The sequence below is a fragment of the Herpailurus yagouaroundi genome, unplaced genomic scaffold (assembly GCF_014898765.1).
Source record: "Herpailurus yagouaroundi ecotype Mexico unplaced genomic scaffold, PumYag 186, whole genome shotgun sequence".
Classification (NCBI taxonomy): Eukaryota; Metazoa; Chordata; class Mammalia; order Carnivora; family Felidae; genus Herpailurus; species Herpailurus yagouaroundi.
Window position 1 is genome coordinate 25,599,302 of NW_024412417.1, and position 20,561 is coordinate 25,619,862.

Below are 20,561 nucleotides of genomic sequence, written 5' to 3' on the forward strand. Positions count from 1 at the left end.
GGGAGCGGGGCTGCGAGCGCGGGGCGCCCGGCGCGCACCGGCCACACGCAGGGGCGCGCGGGACGAGCGCACTCACCGCTGCCGCGCGGGGCGGCCTGCGACAACACGTACACAGCCGGGTGCGGAGCACGCGTGGCGGCTGCAGCAGGAGGCGGCGTGGAGGTGGGGGGCCGGGGGGGGGGGCGTTCAGGAGAACGCGAACGCCACGGACACACACACAAAGCTCCTGTCGCCGCTGCTTCAAAGGCCACAGGCGGCAAGCGGCCTCCTTCCAAGACACAGCTCACTCAGACTGCAGCTTCCTGAGGAGCAGTTAGAAGAAAATGGAATCCTACTGCTGTTACTGATCTGCGGTCCTGATTTTTTAGTTCTCCTTAAAATAAAAGGAAAAAAAAAAACAAACAATTTTACTCTTGGTTTTTGCTCCTGTGACTATACTAACCACCAAAATACGCTGGGTCTTTAAAGGTCATTCATAAAAAGAGAAATTCCTTTTATTATTATTATTATTATTATTATTATTAACCCAACACAAATAAGCTAATATTAAGATGATAAAGGTTTTGTTTTGTTTGTTTGTATGTCTAACCCAAACCGACCCTTCCTTTTAATGTTTTCGCCACACAGGGAAGCCAAGTAAGAATGCCACGCTGTCAAGACCCCATTTGGAGCAGGGGCGGTTGCCCAGGAGTGCAAATAATTTAAGAAACACAAAGCCCCGAGGATTAACACACAGTACCACATCCCCATGTCATTCAACAACTTCCCCCTACAAGAGTTTGCTGATCACAGCCTTTTTACTGTAATGGAGCCAAGAAGAGACAGTTGCTTAGACTAATACAGATTTTTTTTTAAAAACACAAGATTGCAGCTACCTCTGTGGAAAGAACACAAGTTGAACGTGAATTATTACTAAAGCCAGATTTTAAAATGTCCTATATAAAGATGATGGCTTTACTTCTCTGAAAGTGAGCAAAGGAAGATTAGGGCTGAAGAAGAAAACAGACTGAAAGTGGGGTCTCAAGGTCACCTAGTCTTTGAAACCCCTGGAAGATACAACAGCTCCAAACCCAGCTCACAGCAGATGAGAAGGAAAGGAGAAGTGCTTACCAAGCCTTAGCTCTCCAGCCAGACTGCCTGGGTTCAAATCCTGATTCTGTTATTGCTACCTGCTGTATGCTAGGCGACTTCCCTGAGAATTGTGGATGACAGCAATTCCTATCTCAGGTGGAGACAGTACATTTAATTAACGCAGTGGTCAACAGATGTGAACACTTACCATCGTTTGAAGGTGGCCCCTAATGAAGACTAACCTCTGGGGAAGCAGCCTTTCCCCTGTGAACCTCGCTCACCTAGCTCTCACTTCTGTTCAGTGATCGGTGCTGGCTATGCACCCACCAATTCACTTGTTACCACACGTAGCTCATTTCTATGCAAACTGTATCCAGCCTTTGGGCAAAGTTTGCATGCCCTCTGCTCCCTGATTTTCACAAGTGAAAACACTACGAAGGAGAACAACTGACAGATTTAATAATGTGCTCCTTCCCATCATTAAAGGGCACCACACAGGTTCAGCAGACAGGAAACGAGCACAGTGCACATGCCATCCAGCTGGCCAATAGAGGTATCTTCAACAGGGTCCGCTCCTCCTACATACAGTCCGATAAGGAACATTTTAATGGGGCCAAAACATACATTTCCTTCCTCTATTTCTGCATTTAGCAGACATGAGAGCTAGACAGTCATGTCAGGGATTATGAAACTGCAATAAAGAGATTTCTAAGCTACCAAGACTACACCAGAAGAACATGACTACATTTCGCCTACTCACTTTCAACCAAAAGTATGCACCCCTTCAGTTGTGGAAAAGTACAGAGGATTTTAAAATCCCTACTTATTAACCAAAATGTAGTCTTCAATGAAACTCTTTCTACTATCACTTAAACAGTTTGTAAATTTCAGGCAGATGGTACTTTTAAAAATCCAACTATCTCCTTCAAAGGATTTTTTTAAGATGCTGATAGACATAAGGTGACACCAGAAAAGTATGTCTGAAAAATGCAATTAGCTAAGGTTTCTAGCAAGCTTTGGAATGTTTTGTTATTAGGGAAGAAACAGAGAATTGAGAGTCCTCCAAGTAATGAGTTGTCCTAGAAGTAAAGAAACAGATCCTCTCCTTGATTTCTTCTTCATGTTTCTGTGTCCACACAGATTTGGGAATGCACAATAATAGAAAGCCTTAACAATTTTCCAGAGCTGTTTAAAATAATATTTAAGTGCTTAACAGATTCATATATTAAATCAAAGGGACTTCCCAGTTCTTAGATAAAAGAAAGTTTTGTTGTTAAAAAAGAAAAAAAAAAAAACTACAGCGAGAAGGCCAAGGATATGGTCTTTAAAAAAAAAAAAGAAAGAAAGAAAAACGGACACCTGGGTGGCTCAGTGGGTTAAGCATCTGATTTCGGCTCAGGTCATGATCTGAAAGTTCGTGAGTTCAAGCCCCGCGTTGAGCTCTGTGCTGACAGCTCAGAGCCTGAAGCCTGCTTCGGATTTTGTGTCTCCCTCTCTCTTAGCCCCTCCCCCCCGCTTATGCTCTGTCTCTCTCTGTCTCCCTCCAAAATAAATACACATTAAAAAAAAAAAAAAAGGAGGTAACAACAACAAATAAAAACTTCAAAACTGCTCCTTGGCTTTTAAAATGAAATTAAAAGTAATTACTAAAAATCAAACAATCAAAGAAGTCTCAGGCAAGGTTTCAACATGAGAAATGTCTCAGCACTATTATCACTCTAGTGGACATTTCCCAAGGAGGCATGAAAACGTAAAAGAGCAAAAAGAGGTTCAATAACCTTCACTGCCACAAACCTGGGCACCCCAAAGCACGATTACTTGTGGTTCTGCTCTGCTCCTGACAAACCCCATTCATCAATATCTTTGTTAGATCTTCCGAAGGCAAATCATCCCCCCTTAGCATCCAAGCACTGGACCACTTACATGTAACTTTCACCATGAAGCTAGTTTGTAAGCCACTGTCCTCAAACATCAGGATGCAATATTTAGGCTGACAAATATTCAACATGTGAAAGTTAAAATTACACACTTCTGGCTCATGACGTTAGAACCTGATGTTATTAACCTTCACGTATTAAGGGCACATCATTTATCTCTTTGCATCTTTGATTACTTTGTAGTACCCCAGATGCAGTATCAGCAAAGCACAAGGCAATGTGGGTTTTCAATTTTCTATAGTTCACAAATGTATTTGGTCCTCCCTTCATCTCAGTTTTAGCAGCACCATCACACTTGGTTCAATGATGTTAATCAATGAAAGACAGAATTTGAAAGCATACTGCAAAACACAGCACGTAGAAGTTGTAACCAGCAGTTATATACTTTGGGAACAATTTATTAGGGCAAACTTCAAGAAACATCTATTAATTATACAATGATCAGATAATCCTTTACCTCTCTGAAACTCAGCAACCCGATTTCACAATTTGGTCAATTAAAAGTGTCATTCATTCTCTTCTGGCCAAAGTGTCCTTCCCCCATGTGCCAATTTAACGCAACACTTTTGAGAAACCACTGCGTCTAAGGCTTTGTAAAGAGGACAGAAATAAGTTGGGTATCCTCTTAATCTCCTCAGACTTGCAATGCCAAGTAGATTCTGGTATGGGCTATATAGCAAAGCCACAAATAAATGGGAACACACGGCAGGGATGTTTAAGTATAAATGACTATAAATCGGAAGGCTTCAGGAAGAAAAACAAAGGTCTGGAGGTGAAGACTCTGGAGTTATTTCATTCAGATCAAAAGGTGAAAATATATAATACCAAGGAAAAGTGCAGAAACTAAAAGGAAAGTCAAGGGCAGACAAAAACAAGTGTAGCAGGGATACAGTGCCCCCAGAAGCCAAGCCAGGAGAGAAACTCAAGAGAAGGGTTGGAAGCATCCAGTTCATTTAAGAGATGCAGTCAGATGGAAAGATCATTGGGCTTAGCTGCCATGAGGCCACTGGTGTCCTCAATACAGCAGTGTCCACAAACGGAGGAACCTGGTAGACTTCCCTGTTGAGAAATGGAGGTCTACATGAAAAGAAAATCCAGATTTGAGATTTCGACATTTTCCCCACTCTAAAGTTCTTTTTATAGCTGGGCAGGTTTATCTTTTATCTGAAAAAGGAGAACAGATTCCATATCTGGCTTAGAAACATTCTAATTAATAAATCTCAAAGTGCAACATTTTGACTTTGTGCCATGCCAAGTACAAGATGGAATCCATCTGGAAATAAATGAAAAGTAGCCTTTTGTTTTGTTTTACCTTATCTTTTTCTACACTTTCAAGAGAGCTATATTCATTATTTGTGGGCTGTTACCTAAAAGCGGTCCAGGGCTTAAACCATACCCTGTGTCTGAGGAGCCACGTATATTAGCTACAGAATTACAACTGGACTTTTGCTAGATTCTAAGAAAAACAACTGCAATTGAGCAGAAAATAAATGTGATGTGGCTACCTTCTATAAAACATCCAGGGCAGTCTTTATTCACAAGTATGTGCCATGAGAACAAGTATAGAACAGTTTAAGGAATGTCTGAGTAGAGGTTTACTAAACGTTAGATGATTATATTAGTAAAGCTGTGATTCAGGGTGCGGGTAAAAATTAAATGGAAACTGATTTATCAGGGAAGAAAATCCCTTAATAAGTGAAAAGGAAAAAAAAATATACAAAAAATTCATCTTATTTAAACCTTATCTGGATGTGACCTATTTTAAAAGCCAACAAAAAAGTACTTTCTGATAAACAAAGCCCAGAATAAGAGCCATTTAAAATTTATTTTGATCTGCAATGCCAAGAGGACATGGTAAGGTTCCGATCTCTTTAAATTTTTTTTTTCAACGTTTATTTATTTTTGGGGCAGAGAGAGACAGAGCATGAACGGGGGAGGGGCAGAGAGAGAGGGAGACACAGAATCGGAAACAGGCTCCAGGCTCCGAGCCATCAGCCCAGAGCCCGACGCGGGGCTCGAACTCACGGACCGCGAGATCGTGACCTGGCTGAAGTCGGACGCTTAACCGACTGCGCCACCCAGGCGCCCCGGTTCCAGTCTCTTTAAAGTCAAAGGAGAAGAAGAGAAAAACGAGGGCAAGGTAAGCACTGATGAGTTTCCTATGGTTCCATCAAGTAAACTTCAGGTGTTAAACACTAATTCACAGATTTAAAAAAAAAAAAAATCAACTTCAAACAGAGATAATTTCTGGAGGAAGAGGAGGGCAAAAGTCCTAGATAGCTATGTAATAATAGAAGTTTTCAGCCTTTCTCTGTATCATATGCTCACTATACCAAGAAAGAGATTTTGTGTGAGATGGTCACCATAATCATTAAGATGGTTCCTCAACCTATTTTAGAAGAAACAACTGCCTTTTAATATTAAATATTTCATTACTCTCTGATTTCATTATTTCTAGCTGACTGTGATCATTGTTCATAAGCAAACTTTTTTATTTTAAAAGAATACTATTCACAGCAGCCATTTACAAAGGGTTTTCACCTGAAAGAAACAGTGAACCACAACAGCCAAATTTAAATAAAAGACAAGCCTGCCCTCTGGCTAAGACACAAACCCAGACAAATAAAAGGCAGTCCAACAGGTATCTTCACCTGCCAATTCAAGATGAAATGGGTTCAAGTGCAGAACCTGGACCAAACCTGTCATTTCCAGGATCTGATACACCTCCTTCTGCTTTCCAAAGAGCCTCCCAGAACTGTCTTCTGAAGGAGGTTGGGGAATGTCTTGGGTCCAACATTTTTCTGCATGGCATCCACTACGATTTTTTGCAACAGAAATGGATATTAGAGTGTCATCAGAGGTTATAAACCATAAATTTCAGTGATGAGGGGATCTGCACTAACCTTTAGATTATCTAACTATTAGAAGTGAAAGGTAAGAAGAAACAAGAGATCTGTTGTCTGAGACGACAGAATTTTTCCTGTTTTTCCAACGCAACGGAGTAAATGATTAAAATTAGCTTAACGATAACCAACAAAGAACTGTTAATTGCATTCGTATTGTACAGAAGGGTCATGGATAAAAATGGAACTTGAAAGAAATTCTACAAGAAAAATAAAGGCATTATATATATTCTTTAATATATTTCATTTTTACTACAGTAAACCTGAAATGTATCATTCAAAAGACAAAATTAATAACAAAAGCATTTAACATAAATGAAGTTCTTTATTATTCTTTTGTTAATTTGTTTTGATAAATGCTAAGGAGTTTATTAAAATGCCACGAACGGTTTCTCAACCACGTTTTAACAACTAATTGCACATTTCAGGCCTAATCTCACAGATGCTGTCTATAGTTTTCAACCTGCCAAGGGGCTTATGGCTGTTATGAATAAAGAAAAGTCCAGTTTCTTGGAAGATAAAAAGTCCTTAATTCAAATGGACGATTTTTACTTTCAAAGGTGGTCTCAAACTAGATAAAAGTTGGGAGGTATTTTAAGCTACAGAGAGAATAATACAAACTAACTCCTTAGTAACGACCATTTTAGAACTAATTCTTTACCAACTGAATTTTATATACATGAATCTAAAGAGGCTTCTGTTGTTCAGGTGTCTGAAAGAAATATTAAGCCTCGATTTTCTGCAGTAACTTTTAACTTTCAGGATAACTTCTAGATTAAACATTTGATTCCTGTATCTTCATAAGGTATTGATAAAGAAATAATATGAAAGTACCAACTGATTTATTCCATGATCAATTCCCCACTGCATATGAATAAATGATATTCTAATTCTATTCTCAAATTCAGTTACAAAAGGAAAAATGAAAAGTAGTGAATTTCAAGTATTAGGCAGACTTCCTCAACAAATCTCAAACCTGTCTAGCATTTTATATATGTATGAAGACAGGGACCAGACACTGATTCTAAGCTCAGTCCTTTATGTAAGTAGCTGTATGATTATGGAAATTCACTTAACTTAATCCTTCGTTTTCTCCTTTGTAAAAATAAGATCCTTCTGTAAAATGGATAGGAGCTCACATCCCTCCTATTACTCAAAATAAAATATGATCCTGTGATCACTCTGAATACTACCTGAATTAAAGAAAAAGAAAGAAACAAAATTTGAACTTGAGTCGTAGATTTTAGAGGGACCATTCAAGGGAAGTTCAGTCATTGAGAAGTGTTTCACTAGCCAGCTTTACTTTTCCTCAACAAAGAAAGTGTTAAAAGACTCTCAAGCCTAAATCCACATTTCCATGTGTACATGGGAAGCAGAACACTGAACATTCTCGCACATATGAAGAAATATGCCCATGAGCATAGGAGATGAGGAACAGGTCTCAGAGTATAAGCACAGAACTAAAAGAATTCTCACACAGGCTACGCAGTTCACTCTACATCTGACCTCAGATAGGTGATTAAATGTATTCTTCTGTTCATTTTCCTTTGTATATGGCTTTATTGATGTAACCTAAAGAAACAAAACGCATATATTATTGGGCTCAGAAAATGTGCTTATATTTTTACATGATCATGTTTTGTCAAAATAAAAGTTGACCAATTATTTCTACCAAGGTATTTACCCAAATAAACCCCATTTTCTCCTACATTAGGAAAAGAAGAAATGATCTATGGAATTTTTCTCTTCCTTGCCAGTATCAAGGCTTTGAATTAAATCCAAAAACACCATCCCAGTTCTTCCAATATATTACAAATGGTAATTTTTAAAATTATTTTTTTCTAAATAACACATTAAACATGACTTAAAATCATCACATTAGCCTAATTCCACAACATGGTCTTGATTACACTGCACCAAAAGTTTTGGCAAAAGTTCACCTGCTATCACAGAAACCAAAGAAAGAGGCGGTTGGTTGAAATGTCTACATTTCTACCAGCAGAGACACCAAAATACTAGGAAATACACTCCACTGCAAGTGGAAATAATGCGCTCTCTGCGAGTAGATTCCACTTTGAAAGAAGAGAGTGGGCGATGTGTTAGGGATACTATCTATTTCTTTGGGGCCCGATGCATTCCTTCCAAACGAAAATATTTTAAAATCGTTTTTAAGATGCATGTGCAGAGCTCTTGTTTCTTTATAGTAGCAGCCTTATTTGTTTTCCACACAACCATAATTTAAGGATGCCAATCATTTTAAGCAAACAGCTTGCAAAAAATGAAATAAAATAAAATAAAATACGGGCAAACCAGAGAAAATCTTCTTTATACTAAAACATCTTTTGCACTAAAATAAGTCAGGTTAAAGTCTCCACTATTTATACAAAGTTAATTTTAACCCTGTGCATTGACAGTATTTGATATTTTCATATTCATTTTGGAGAATTCCACAAGACTATCTTAAATTAATTTCAAAGCTGGTTAAAATACTTTTTTCTTTTCCCTTCCAACAAATTTTTAGACACAAACTGCCTAAGACTCAAATGAGAAAAAAAACTAAATGTCATGTTATTTTACAGCATTCATAATATTTGCAATTAACCCCAAAGAATAAATATATGATTTTTAAATATCACTCTCTTTTCAAGTAAAAATGAAAACTGTGCAAATGACAGAAGACAGAATTTCTCCATAGTGATTCTTTAGCAATGACCACAATATGTTATCACAGAAAGGTGTGGTGGGGGAGCTGAAATCACTGTTCTCTCAATTTCTGATGCACCAAAATGAGTTTCTGAAAAGAACACAGAAGGAAAAAAAAAGTATGCAAAATAAAGGCAAGATTAATTTGCACTTAATGAGAAATAATGAGGGTTCTCTAGTAAAGAAAAAAACCTAAGAAGATGAAGTTTTTCCTCTCCTTTCTGAAAAGCTTAAAAAAAAAAAAAACTAAACTAAATATTTCAAAATCAATGGACTTCAAGCGATCCAAGAGAATTTGGAAAACAGTTCTCTAAAAACCAATCCAGAACACAGGATGTCAATTTGGAAATAATGGAAGCGTATTTCGCTTTAAAATTCGAAAACTTTTCAAAGACAAAAATTCAAGTTAACATCCCAGTGATTAACTCAGGGACTGCTTAGCCAAGAACAACTTTCGGCACTTAAAACATAAAACTGTCAGTTTCCTCTGCTTGGAGACAAAACATACAAAAAGCAAACATTCACTGCTATATTTTCCTAGACATGAAAGACAGAACTAACTTTTATAAAAGGTAATCACTCTAAATATTTCTACCTATTATTATATTTATGCCATAGCTCCTAAAAATCAGTTACACCATCCAAACCTCAGAACCATCATTAGTAGATGGCTACTATTCTAGTGCACTGCTCCCTAAATCTTGATGGAAACACAATCATCTATTGAACTTCACTAGAGCTCAATGCACAAATACGTTAGGCAGTCTGTGCTCAATGTCGCTGAATGTAAGCTTCTATAAACAAGCAAAACTCTCTACTAAAAATCTCGAGGGTCTGACAACACGATACTTGGCATTGTATTTCTTGCAAATCTAAAGCATACTGATGGTGAGGATGATTTAAGTACCCCCTTCCCTGAACCAGGACACATGCATTTCAAATATTATCTGTGATCAAATGGTCAAATTCATATTTGTCAACTTGGAGTACACAGTTTGGTGGGGGCACTATCACTGTCTTCATCTATTTGCCAGAAATGTGTCACAGTTGGTGCTTCCAGTCATTTCAAAACTATACCACAACTTTATTCTTTTCAATGCATTTCCTCATAGAAATGGAATGGCAAGGGCCTGTTCAATTGCAGACAGCAAAATAATATTATTATTTTATAGTACCCAAGTTTCTCTTCTTAACGTCCCCCCAATATACATATTATAAAGAAATGTAGGTAAAAAACCCTAGAGCTGGCATATTTTTCCACTAAAAGTAAAAATCTCTATTCCCCCTTAAGTTGAAATATTAGATCCCAAAGAAGGAAAAAAATGGTAATAACGCACAGCAGAATAATCCAGAGGAAGCATGCTTGGTCTCAGCATAACTTTCTTTAGCATCCTGAAATGAACGACATCATGCTGCCCGTGCTCTCTACTTACTCCTCTGAAAGCCATCCAGAGGATTTTCAAAAAGGAAAAATTCTAGTAGTGCTTTCAAATGCCAAATTAACTTACAGGACTTCTAGTCCTGAAGGAAAACAGCACAGTAGTGCACCAGAAACTAGGGAATGCTTTATGTCATGCAAAGCCGGAACTGATGAATGTGACCCCAATGGGGTTTATCTAAAATTCCCAAGTACCACAGGCAGAGGTCAAAGTCTCCTATGACAAAAATATATAAATAAAGTCACATATTGCAATAGTTCCTTACTTATGTTAAATGGATTGTATAGTATCTAAATCTCTCTTCTGTTCAGATATAGATATATATGGATATATATAGGTATATATGTATCCATACATATCTTTTTAGACAGAAACTGAACATGACACAAACAAAAAGAAGGAAAACCTACTTACACTCATAGCTACCCCCCTATTCTTCCATTTCTATTCATTATTGGTCTCATCTTTAAATGTTTATTATTGCCAATGATGTATTGAATTATTCAGGGAGTGTGAAGAGCATGGAAGCACAGGCTTAAACATTAACAATGATGTACTGAAATCTTCTGAAGTAAAAATACATAAGTACACACAAATATGTGTAACACTAAAGAGTTAAATGTCTGACCAAGTGAACACGCAAGCACATACACTTGTACATAAAATGTGTGCATGATGATTTTTACTGTCAGCCTAAAATCTTACAAGTGATGGTTTTCTTACTTAAAGTTTATCAAAAGACAAAGAAAAAGTAAAATGTAAATACTTAGGACACTCTTTCAAGAACATAAATTGCGTTAAGAACGGGACATTTAAAAGCAGGATAAACAGTTATGGGATAGAGAGTTAAATAAACAGTTCACAGAAATTGAGGTCTAGATGACAGTGAGTTTCTTATAGTAATTCACCACATCTTACGTTCAATGGATGTAATACAAATTTGTTGTAAATGCAAAGGAGAAACAACTCTCAGGATCTGTTTAGAAGTTACAGAATATAAGGCTTCATATTACTCCTTATTTGGATGCAATTGCTTACACTGGCCATTTGTACTCAGTTATTCTCTAAAACTTACCTAAGTTTGCAGAACAGAGGTGAAAAATTTGCAATCTTTAAATAGAGTATACTTCCAATAATAAGTTAAAGATGATACTAAATATAATCACTTGTGTTTTTCCAATTCATAATTAAGTCGATTTATTAACATAAAAATTCGGCTTCCAGATACAGTAAATACCGATTTTAAAGGACCTCAGAGGTACATCCACTAAGTGTTGATAAAAAATTATTAATAATTCAACAATGAGGCTAACATGGACTGAGAAAAATTAGTAACATGAGCCTTGATTTTATATATATATATATATACATAAATGGATTGTACAGTATCTAAATCTCTCTTCTGTTCATATATATATATACATATACACATATATATATGTTTATATATGTATGTGTATATATATGTATGTAAAACCAGTCTTAATTCATCAGTTGAATGGTATTTTTAAAAATTAAAGTGAGATTCCCTTTCAAAAAAATTTAATGGCGTCATAAAGTAAAGTTGAAACAAAACCCAAAATCTCTTTCAGGAACTTTTATATGTTCTCAACTACTTAATAGTATTGAGAGAATAACTGGCTGATGTAACTACGTCTACATTTTTCAGAGCTAAAGATGATGCCTGGTTAATGACATCACAGAGAAGTCACAAGTAGAAGTTGGTTTTTAATTTGTTTTGCCAATCGTGCTCTCATTTCAGAACCAAAATTATAATTAAATTAACCTTCAAAAAGGTGTTGGGATGCATCAAGTAATTAAAATGGATATTACAAAGGCTAAAATCATGTAAATAAATATGTGATACGTTAAAATTCCATTCAGTGCCTGTAAGGCAAAACATTCTATACGAATGAGAAAACAGATATGTGTATGTACATGTATGCACTAAGTTCACATGAAGGCACAGATTCACAGTCTGCACTTGGGCACAGCTCAGAGAAAAATAAAGCTAAAGCTAGATTACTAATGCCTGACCCCTTTGCACATGAGGTGTATCAGAAAATAGAGAAAATAGATTCCACAAACTAACTTCTGCCCTATATATTTACACTATTTATAGATGTCTCTGATCGCAGACATAATATATACTTCTATAAGGAAAAATTGCAATAGTGTTTCACATGAATTCACTGAAAGCCATGTCGTAGAATCTAATCAAGAAGCACATGTTATATTAGAAGTATCTGTTGACGAAAGTTTCACAAATTCTATCCAAATTCTACAAGTAAAAAAGCTCTGAGGCTTTGAAATATTTTTCATATATTTTTTCTACAGCTATATATTTAGTGTCAAAATAGCAGTTGTAGTGTATCTATCATCCCATACTGGGTTTATTCTTGGTTATTATAATACTCAATTTAAAAATATAATATTAATGTTTTCTAAAGCTTGGAACATATACATTAGATACTGTGAATACATTTATTATTCTTCATAATACTATACTACCTACTATCACAAATGCTAAGTAATTAACACAGAAAGCAATTATAAATGCAAATAGAAGAACTATGCTCCCTTTAAATAAAGGAAAAAAGAAACAGAATATGAACTATGGACACTTGTATATTTCCTTCTAACACTATCTACTATAGGAGACTTAAATAGCTGACAATGAGTCACTGTTTATTCAAATGTTAAATAAACTGAATATATGTTAGCTTCTGACTTAGAAGTTTTTGGAACATTTTCCAGAGCCTATTTTGACTGTGTCAATTACCTAGATACCAAAGTTGTTGTATTGTGTTGCTTGACGAAATAGGACATACAGCAACCCTCAAAACCAGTATTGCAAGCCTGGCAAATAGCATCACATTTAGGTGACGCACAGAATCCATCACCCTAGGGAAAAAAAGCATTGGGTCACAGTACGGAGTCTTTACATTTTCCATATTATTTCTACCTAACGTTTTGGGACAGAAGTATAAACTATAAAGTGCCATCCCATAAAAAGATATATTCAGAAACAGCACTGTCACTTAACTGCTCCTCTCAGCAGAAATGGGACTGCTAAAAAATTTTTCTTCAAAAGCAACTCTTAACAATACACCGAAAGGTGGCATTTTGATTTATAGCTTTCCGTCATTTTTAAAATTTCCTAGTAAATTCAGAGTAGACAGAAGTACGCTAATGATGGCTTCATTACGGTTAGACTCCATACCCATCTCAAACTTCTAGACTTTATGAAGTAGGTCATGTAACTCCTTAAAAGATTCATGTTAAAAGGGCAGAGTTAATGGTTTCACATTATTAGAATCCACCATCAAGGTGTATCCATGTATTATCAGTCCATGTACATCCATACATAAAACACACCCATAACAGCATGCACATACCAGCAATAATTTAAACACAGTGTAGTCATCATGGATACTTCAAGCACTTGCAGACCTTTACAATGCTAGGCTTCCTCTCACATTAGAGGTATCCTAGTAATAACTACCAAAAAAAATTACATAAAGCAAAATATGTTACCTTAGTTCAAACAATAGTGTAGTTCATTGTACAACAGAAAGTGTCATCCTTAACCGCTCAGGAACCAGATAGTGGTGGATGCTTGGGAGCAGAAGTGGTGCGGAATGGTTTGAGGCAAAACTGAAACATATTGTTTAAGTAAACCTTAAGGGGAGGGGATCATATGCGCAATTGATGGATTTTTTTTTTCTATCATCTCCCACAAAGCCTCTCCAACCCCTCCCCACCACTGAACAGTAAACAAACTGCTGATATCAAAGCACTGCTGCTCCAAACACCACCCTCCGCCTTTTTTCCTTCTTGCTACACTTTATTACTGTTCACTCAGTTTTGAAGTAATAAACCAACATTCATTAAATAAAAATGCAATCACAGAGAAACCAGTAACTTTAAATTTATGTTTGAAAACTCTATGAAACATAAAGTAAGACTTACATCGAGACACTCTCACCATGCTGACGTGAACAGCTTCTAGCTTCAGTTCCTAAGGTCTTCCCTGACAAATCCGTAAGTAAAGAAGTAGTTACCAGAGAAACAGTGCCCCTGATGTGGACTAAAGTCTTAGCTCTCACAAGAAAAACTGAGAAAGACGTAAGTCAGGTGAAGTCAAAACTGTCAAATGTCTACGCGGAGAGCACTTCAACTTCCCTGAATATGAGGAATGCTTTTTATAAGTGTAAAAAACATAAGAGACATTTTAAGGTATCTCCGTGATACCTAAGTTCAATATGTATTATTTTTAAAATGTGCTCTGTGTAACAACAACAACAACTCTCAAGAAAAAAAAAAAACTCTTAAAACAAATTTGGGGTTAAAAGCCAAGTCTAAGACAAGTACCCATAAGATTTAAACCTTACGAACGATTCACACCAGAAATGTCGATACTCCTTTCTGCCCCACCGAATGGGGTGGAGGGCCCCACTTCTGGATGGAGTGTCTTTCCCCAAGGAAGGAAAAACTGGCACAAATCTTTTTGCCCTCTGAAAAGATTTGCCTACTTGCCAGCTTCTGAAGTTGCCCTGATGCCAATCAACATCACCAAGATGTCCCTTCACTGGAGAAAGTTCTATTTGCCTGTGTACGATCAGGAAGAGAGTAAAGGACGAATTTAAAAAAAAAAAAAAAAAAAGGAAACTAAAAACACTGTGTGATAAATAGGGTTAAAATATTATCATCTGAAATTGTGAGAATAAAAGAACCGTAGAAACAAACTGAACCTTAAAATTAACGCTTTCAATCTAAAAATATATTTTTGTAAAGTTTCATCTATTTTCCTTCCTCCGCACATAAAAATGATTAATGTCACAATTAAACTTCCACATTTCAGGCTCTTGCTAACAGGTGTAGCATTCTTTATATAAACACATCCATTGACCTGTCGCCATTGATAATCTTAATTAATTCATGTCAATTGAAACAAAAACACATTTTTTTCCAAATAAGAAAGAAAGAACGCAACACAAATACCCACTCTCCCCAAAACCCAAAAACTGTTTAAGTTACGGTAACCTGAAATGCACCAGCCATCACAGAGAGCAATTGGAGAAATCCAGCAGTGCTCAGCAGGAAAGATTTTTAATAACAGATTGAAAAACAAGAATAAAAATAACTACATCAACAGAGCCTTTCTTCCTCAGGCCACAAGCCCGTTCTTACTTGAACTTTTTTTTTTTTTTTTAAAATGGCATTTTGGCCACTAAAACCAATCCAGAACATTATTAAAAGTTAAAAGCTACCAATTACTTCTGTCTGTTCTTTTAAAGCAAAGTTTGGCATTACGTCAGTTGGTTTAAAGAAAACAAGAAAGAGAGAAAGAGTAGGAGAGAAAGTTTCCTGCTTGTATAAACTAAACCACCAGGGAAGGTGTCTAGCCACTTGTAAAGTATTTACTGCAGGTTTTTAAAGAGCTAGAAACGTTTTAAAAATTAAAGGTTTTCTTTCTTATTCTTAATGAAACATGCTTAGGAACAAAAGGCGTACCCTTAGTGTCTTCTTGGGGGTATTTTGATATTATTTGTATTTTAATTACAGCTTTGAATCAGAAAATGATTGCCAATGATGCTTCACATTTGAAGTGCATAGCTAATTTCATCTTTGCTTTTGCTACTTGGATTTGTGCTCTTGGAAAAAACAAAAAACAAAAAAAGGGGGGTGGGGGGGAGTGACAGAAAGTAGACATTTTGCTACTGTAACAGCTACTCCAGCTACCGCGACAAGTCATGCTTCTTCCTGAACTCTTAACAATTCAAATAATTTTCATCCATAGGTCCTTCCCCAAATTCAGCAAAGAGGTCTCTTTAAGCCCAAAGATCTCTTTCTAAACTAAATCTGGTTCTACGCTATGATACCCACCAGAGAACCGAACGAAAGACCAGTGAGTTTGGTTCCCAGGCATCTGAAACGCACAGTAACACAATACTAGAGCTGACCATAGGAGCAGCATTAAAGACATTATTAGTAAAGGTCATATATAATTAACCAAATATCCTATACAAATAAACAAATAGCCTACGACCCACTGACACTTGAGGAGAAAATTTTAAAAGTGGTTATTCCCTCTGCAGCACTGTTTGCTACTGAACGGTAGTATAAAACAACAGTTGGCATTTTAGCATATTTACTTTAATCCACTGGTTAAAGCTTGTAGGAGATAAATAATTTTGATGGTTATTTAAAAAACTCTGCTTAATTTTTTTCAAGGGGAATCACTGCAAAGAGCATTAGCCTTCTCTATACATGACAATTACAAGGAACTTCAGAGAATTAGATGAGATTTCTACTTGGCAAGGGCTAGAAGTTTCTTCACATTTCACCTAAGGGGACTGTGCAATTCCATAAACTGTAAACCTATTATAGGAAGAAAGACTTCATTACTTTCCGTATGATATCAAAAGACATAGTTATCACGTAAAGTAAAACCAAGTCTAGATATGCTGTCATTAATTTCCCCAAATTTCATTAGATAATAAATAAAGTAGATGAATGAGTAAACAAGACTCAGAATTAGTTATCAATGGCATTAGTAGTTATCACCAGCAAAACGGGGAGAGAAAGAAACCTGTTACCTGAAAGCTTGACCAAGGATGAACAACAGACAGCAAGTCCATAAGACCTGCCTGTTTTTATCAAATTGATTGTAACTTGTGAGCTATTTGGGACAGAACTGTCTCAGTTTATAGTTTTCTGTGCCTGCCAAAAACAGATGCAGACTACCACACTAGCTGTCCTGCGGAAACTAAATTAAGCAAAGGCAAATACCAAGTGGAAAGTTGTCAGTCTGTTGAATGAATGGCTTCATTTTGCACACCAGAGAATATCTTAATAAGAATATGTTTTAATGTGCACCAGTCACTTTATTTTAAGTGCATCGCTTATTTCAAAAATACTAATTTTCCCTTTAAATCAATTGTAAACACCTGCCCATAACGTTCTTAAAGTCTATTTTTGTTTTCTACACAATAGCATAATGTTATTACATTATTATTTGCTACCAAAAGGGGTAGTGAAAGAAAAATATTTTTCTAGATTATATGCATTATTAAAAAACATTTAAAGTCCAGTTATCAATATTTGTACAGATTTCAAAATCAAAAAAAATTCTAGCTCGAAAACAATTTGCCACAAGTCTTTCTAAAAATGTCAGTAATGTTTATTTACTTCCACAAAGAAGGTAAGAAAACAGTTTATTAAAACTTAACACCCTTTGGCATGTCTTTATAGGAATGTGCAGATTATTAACTGCAAACTGTGTTCTTCCTTTCTTTCTGTCTGTCTCTATACACACACACGCACACACACACGCACACACGCACACACTCACCAAATAATAATACCAGTAATAGAAACATCATTGAAATACTAAGATCTTAAAAGCAGCTTTTCCACAGATGCATTCATTTCCCTGTTTTGAAGTTTCTCCTTATGAATGAAGATTCCCTTATGTGTATTACAGGAGGACCTATACTCTGGAAATCAGAGTAAACTCAGGAGGAGTATGTGACTTAAAAGAAAAGTAAAAATAATACTGAAAACGTCGAAGAGGCATGTGTAACTCACTTACGATTAGCACACGATTATGGACTCTAACCTCTTTTCAAGTAAAAATTTTATTAACTCGTTTAGAATATTAATCATCAGAATGCTGAGCTCTAAAATCAACTCAGACCTCACAACTACTATGACATTCTTCTCTTTACTTTTAATGTTACCTTTCACAGACAAAGGACAACATCTAAATAGCAGCAGACCCTTACAGCGTGTAGAATTCAAAGGAGTGACAAACTTTTTTGTAAGGAACTTGCGATGTTCCACCATTTATTTGGAGAGTGTCAGACTCCGTTGTTATGTGTGGGAAAAGTATTCTACACACAATATATCCTAACATATAATAGATATATTGGGAAGCTGTAAACATCAACTCACTCATGGTAAACAATACTCGGCCAACAGTGTATCAATGAAGCTGCGGAATGCCTCGCATTTAGAGAAATCAAGTCATAATGGGGCATTAAAACTTTATCCCCCCGTCAGGAGTTTTATTTTCAGGTTGTTCATATTAAAAAATAATCATCAAACTTTAGCATGTTTGTGGCCCGGTATATTTAACTCAATCTAGAGATGTTTTCATCCAGGGGTATAGCTTTAAAAGGAAGTTATGAAATCTGAGGAGAGATAAGCTCTAAGAACAATATGTTTGACTTAAGATTAAGCATGTCATTAATAAACTTTCACTTAAAGGTAAAAAAAAAAAAAAAATCTTCCAAACGTTGGTATCATTTCCAGACTGTCCTGTCAGCATCACAACTTACAGGAAACGCTTCATCTTCCCATACAAACCCTGTATTTATTCACAGCCCTGGCATACTTGGGGAAAGCAAAAAAAAAAAAAAAAAGCCCACACCATTTTAGAGCTACTTTGCTTTTTTACATTAAGCGGTGGAATATCTGAGAAAGCGTTCTAAGCAAATGAGCAGCATGTAAGAAACTTCACAGCAGTGAGCTCAGAAACTTTCATTCTCATTTTGTCCACGTCAAGAACTGGCCGCCCGCATTACTTTCCTTTGCTGCCCCTTGCATTTTTAACTCTGGCAGCCTTTTCTAAATGATCAACTTTTCCTAAAACCAGCAGGAAAGTAACATGATGCCAGCAAGATCCATAGGTTTTAACTCAAGAGCTGGTGGGCTTTGAAGTAGTGGTTAGAAGGTTCCTATTTTATTTTTGCTGTGAACAATCATATTTTAGCCAACAACCAGGCCTAGAATTATCATTTCTTTGTAATTTTGTCTCCGGCCCTATCTGTATGTTCTCTTTGTACTTATTTTCCCTCTTGGACCCTTCCCTCTTCACCTGGTGCATTTACAAAAGTTCAATGAATCTACAAAAGTTCAATGAATCGGCCCAACTTCTCTGCAATTTAACTTCTCCGCTAAGCTTCTCACTTCACTTACCTCACTTAAAACTCTAGCCGTGATTTTCCAAAATAGAATAAGGATGAACATTCTATCATAATTTTGATTCATCAATTAAGATCCATCGCTCTTACTCAAAAACTTTCATAGTATCAACTCTGAGGCCTAAAAAGATATGAGGAAGTAAAGCAAGACCTAAAATTTAATCAGCCCAAGATTCCCTCTGAAACCCACCAGTCCTACTCGCCTTCTAACTTAAATTGCTTTAGAGTCTTCGGGCCATAAAACAGTTACTGACCTCCCTGGGGAAAGGGGGAAACACCACCATCTCACACAGGTACTAACAAAAAAGCCTTCCCAGCCACAAAAACAGCTTTGCACTTCAAACAGCTCCCACCTCCGCCTCACCCTCAAATTATTCATGGGGTCCTATAATCCTGGAGTTATTTGAAGGGACAGCGGTGTTTGCCTTGGCCTTTCAAAGATGCGTTTCTCTGGAACCCAAACAGGAACTAGACAGAAGGCGAAGCGCCCGTCCCCTGGATGTCCCACCACTGTCAGGCACTTAATCACCGTCCAGTGTCCGCTGACCCGCGACACATGGCGCATCATCCGCACCGCAGAGGAAGTCTGCCCCTTCCTCAGCCCCTACGGAAACGCCTGGGCTGAAAGGCCCTGCCACATGGCACCGACAGGGCACAGACCCCTCAGCCGAGCTTCCCTGAGCCGCGCAGAGGCGGGTGCACCAGGGGATGCGACACCCTCCTTCTCCAGCCCAGCTGGGCCTTTAAGGCAAAAAGTTTGAAGCCTGGCTTTACAAACTCTTCAAAGCCAACGCCAGTCCTGTGCTGTTTTCCCACTTTGGGGACCCCACGAAGGCCCCTCTCTGAGACCCTCCCGACCCTCCCAAGTTCGCCCAACTTACTACTCTGCATGCTGGTGCCTAGTCTGCTCCCAGCTTGTCAGGAGCCCCAGAAAACTTGCAGCGGCGGCGGCGGCGGCGGCGGCGGCGGCCCCTCGGGTCCAACCACCTCCAGCTCCTCCGCTGCGCCCGGTAGGAGAGAATTAAAATCAGCCAGAAAGAGACAGCGAGGGGGAGTGGGACTGCGAGGGGGGAGGGGGCACCGGCCTGAAACTTCTTTTTTTGGCAAATGGGGATTTGTTTTTCCTCCTCCCTGGCGGCTGAACTTGACCCTCCTGACTCCAAGGGCTACTGCAGTTTGAAGTCGCTCGTTTCTAAGACTCAGTTGTCTCAGACCCACCAAAAGGAGAAGAGCAAGGGGGGGAAAGAGAGCAGAAGAGAAGAAAGAAAGAAAGAAATCACACGCGCAAAAAGGAAGAAAGAAAATGCATGTGAAACCCGAGAAGCCTGCGCTTGGCTTTCTGCACACTCTCCCTCTGCTTTTTTTTTTTTTTTTTTTTTTTCAAAGAAAGTCACTTTTAATTCCCAGGGCTCCCCGCTCGCGATCGCCCACATTTTGCGCACACACGCGCGGACGCAGCACTCGCGTCGCGGCGCCCCGGGCCCGGCCGAGGGGCGCCCGCGCCCCCCGCCGCCCCCC

General features: G+C 37.7%; 1 protein-coding gene across 3 annotated transcripts in view; it reads right to left on the bottom strand.

The window, feature by feature from the left end:
- The window catches only part of TRPS1 (transcriptional repressor GATA binding 1), a 257,829-nt gene extending 237,412 nt beyond the window's left edge, over window positions 1-20,417 (bottom strand). For all 3 annotated transcript variants that reach the window (XM_040494279.1, XM_040494278.1, XM_040494277.1), the window contains exon 1: window positions 19,925-20,417. In XM_040494279.1, the coding sequence (XP_040350213.1) occupies window positions 19,925-19,934 (10 nt within the window). In that variant the 5' untranslated portion in view covers window positions 19,935-20,417. The remainder of the gene's footprint in view (window positions 1-19,924) is intronic.
- Window positions 20,418-20,561: the final 144 nt, after the last annotated feature.